General features: G+C 35.4%; 1 protein-coding gene across 1 annotated transcript in view; it reads left to right on the forward strand.

Moving 5' to 3' along the window:
- The window catches only part of Tex12 (testis expressed 12), an 8,249-nt gene that overhangs the window by 4,166 nt on the left and 2,390 nt on the right, over positions 1–1,693 (forward strand). The window contains exon 3 of the mRNA XM_033764332.1: positions 1,348–1,424. Coding sequence (XP_033620223.1) covers positions 1,351–1,424 — 74 coding nt within the window. The 5' untranslated portion in view covers positions 1,348–1,350. The remainder of the gene's footprint in view (positions 1–1,347; positions 1,425–1,693) is intronic.

A 1,693-nucleotide genomic window follows, 5' to 3' on the forward strand; every position in this document is an offset into this window, starting at 1 on the left:
TTTTTTTTTTTTTTTTTTTTTTTTTTTTTTTTGTGGTACTGGGGATCGAACTCAGGTCCTTATGCTTGCAAGCGGCAGAACCATTGAGCTAAATCCCTGGCCCATGTATTTTTAAATCATATGTTATTAAGATATACACGGCAGAGGACTTCCAGAATGGTTTCAGAAATTGGCAAGAATGATGTGTGCTCAAGACAAAAATGTATTTAGGGCCGGGGATTTAGCTCAGTGGTGCCGGCTCCTGCCTGGCAAGAGAAAGGTCCTGAGTTTGATCCCTGGTGCAAGAAAAAAAAAAAGGAAAAAAGAAAAAAAGAAAGTGTGTTCAAACAGAGTATTTTGAGGTGGCCTAATGGCCATATGTCTTTTACTGTAATAAATGTAAACAAATTTTACAAAATATTCACTGTATTTTTCAATCACCCATTGTACTATACCGAGTTTATTAAACAGCCTTCCCTATAATTTGTTTTTGCTGTCATATGTGTTTATATATTTATTTATATGACTAATCAGATTACTTCTCCAATTCAGCATACCTTTTTAAAAAAAATTAAACCTATAACATAATGTAGGTTTCATGTGTAAGATGTATAGACCCTTTGAGGTTACACTTTTTCTTAAATTTAATGTTACAGACTATTAACATAAATATCTTCAGAATCTATGGAGAAACAACTTGATAGTATATCTAGGTAAGGTAAGACAGTGGTAATAATATTAGACTAGAAGAGTAAGTAGATCTTGTTTCTGGCCTGATCTGGTCTTGTTTGAACTTGGCTAACTATCTCTGTTCTTGTTTTTTCATTTGCTTAAAAAAGAGAGAGACAGAGAGGGAGAGAGAGAGATTGAATGAGATGAACTATGGGATCTTTTTTCAACATTTAGGTTTTCAAAAGCTAGAAGAAGCTTAATGATCTAGTCCTGAAACAAGGCAGAAATGTCAAAGGGATTAATTTGACAGTTCATATAGAGGAGCAGTTGAAAATGATGGGAATGACAGGTTGGCTCTGAGTGATGGGGACTTTGGATGCCATACTAGGGATTTTGAACTTACCCTTAAGCAATGAATAGTCAATGGAAGGTGCTTTTTTTTTTGTACTGAAGATCAAACCTCAGACCTTGCACTTGAGAGGCAGGCGGTGGTACCACTGAGCTAATCCCCCCCCCCACCCCGCACAGCAGAAGAGTTTTAAATAGAGGGAATGCAGTTATCAAAATTTTGAATTACTGAAATAGTGGTCAATAGGATCAATTAGAGAGGGAGAAATCAAATATAGGTAACTGACAGATCGTGAGCTCTGTACCTAAATTTGACATTGTGCTAAACTTTATAATCTGTGCTTCCAGGATATGATGGCAGATAACCTTGTAAAGCCTGATTCTAGAAATTGCAAGAGGCCAAGAGAAGTGGAGGTAAGCTACATGTTTGTGGAGATTTAACTTTTAATTATGTTTTACATAGTTTTCAGATTTTTTCAATTTAATGAAGTTCTATTGATAAATAGAATTTAATGTTTTCATATTCTAAGAGCTAGGATTGCTGTAGCTGGAACCACATTGATTCTAGCTTTTTCACTAAGTACAGACCTGTAAGAAATTGCTGGGGATTTAGCTTAATGGTGCTGCCACTTGCCTTGCAAGTGCAAGGTCTTGAGTTTGATCCCTGGTACCAAAAAAAAAAAAAAAAAAAAAA

The sequence above is a fragment of the Fukomys damarensis genome, unplaced genomic scaffold (genome assembly GCF_012274545.1).
Source record: "Fukomys damarensis isolate Sample0158 unplaced genomic scaffold, DMR_v1.0_HiC HiC_scaffold_16, whole genome shotgun sequence".
Taxonomy (NCBI): Eukaryota; Metazoa; Chordata; class Mammalia; order Rodentia; family Bathyergidae; genus Fukomys; species Fukomys damarensis.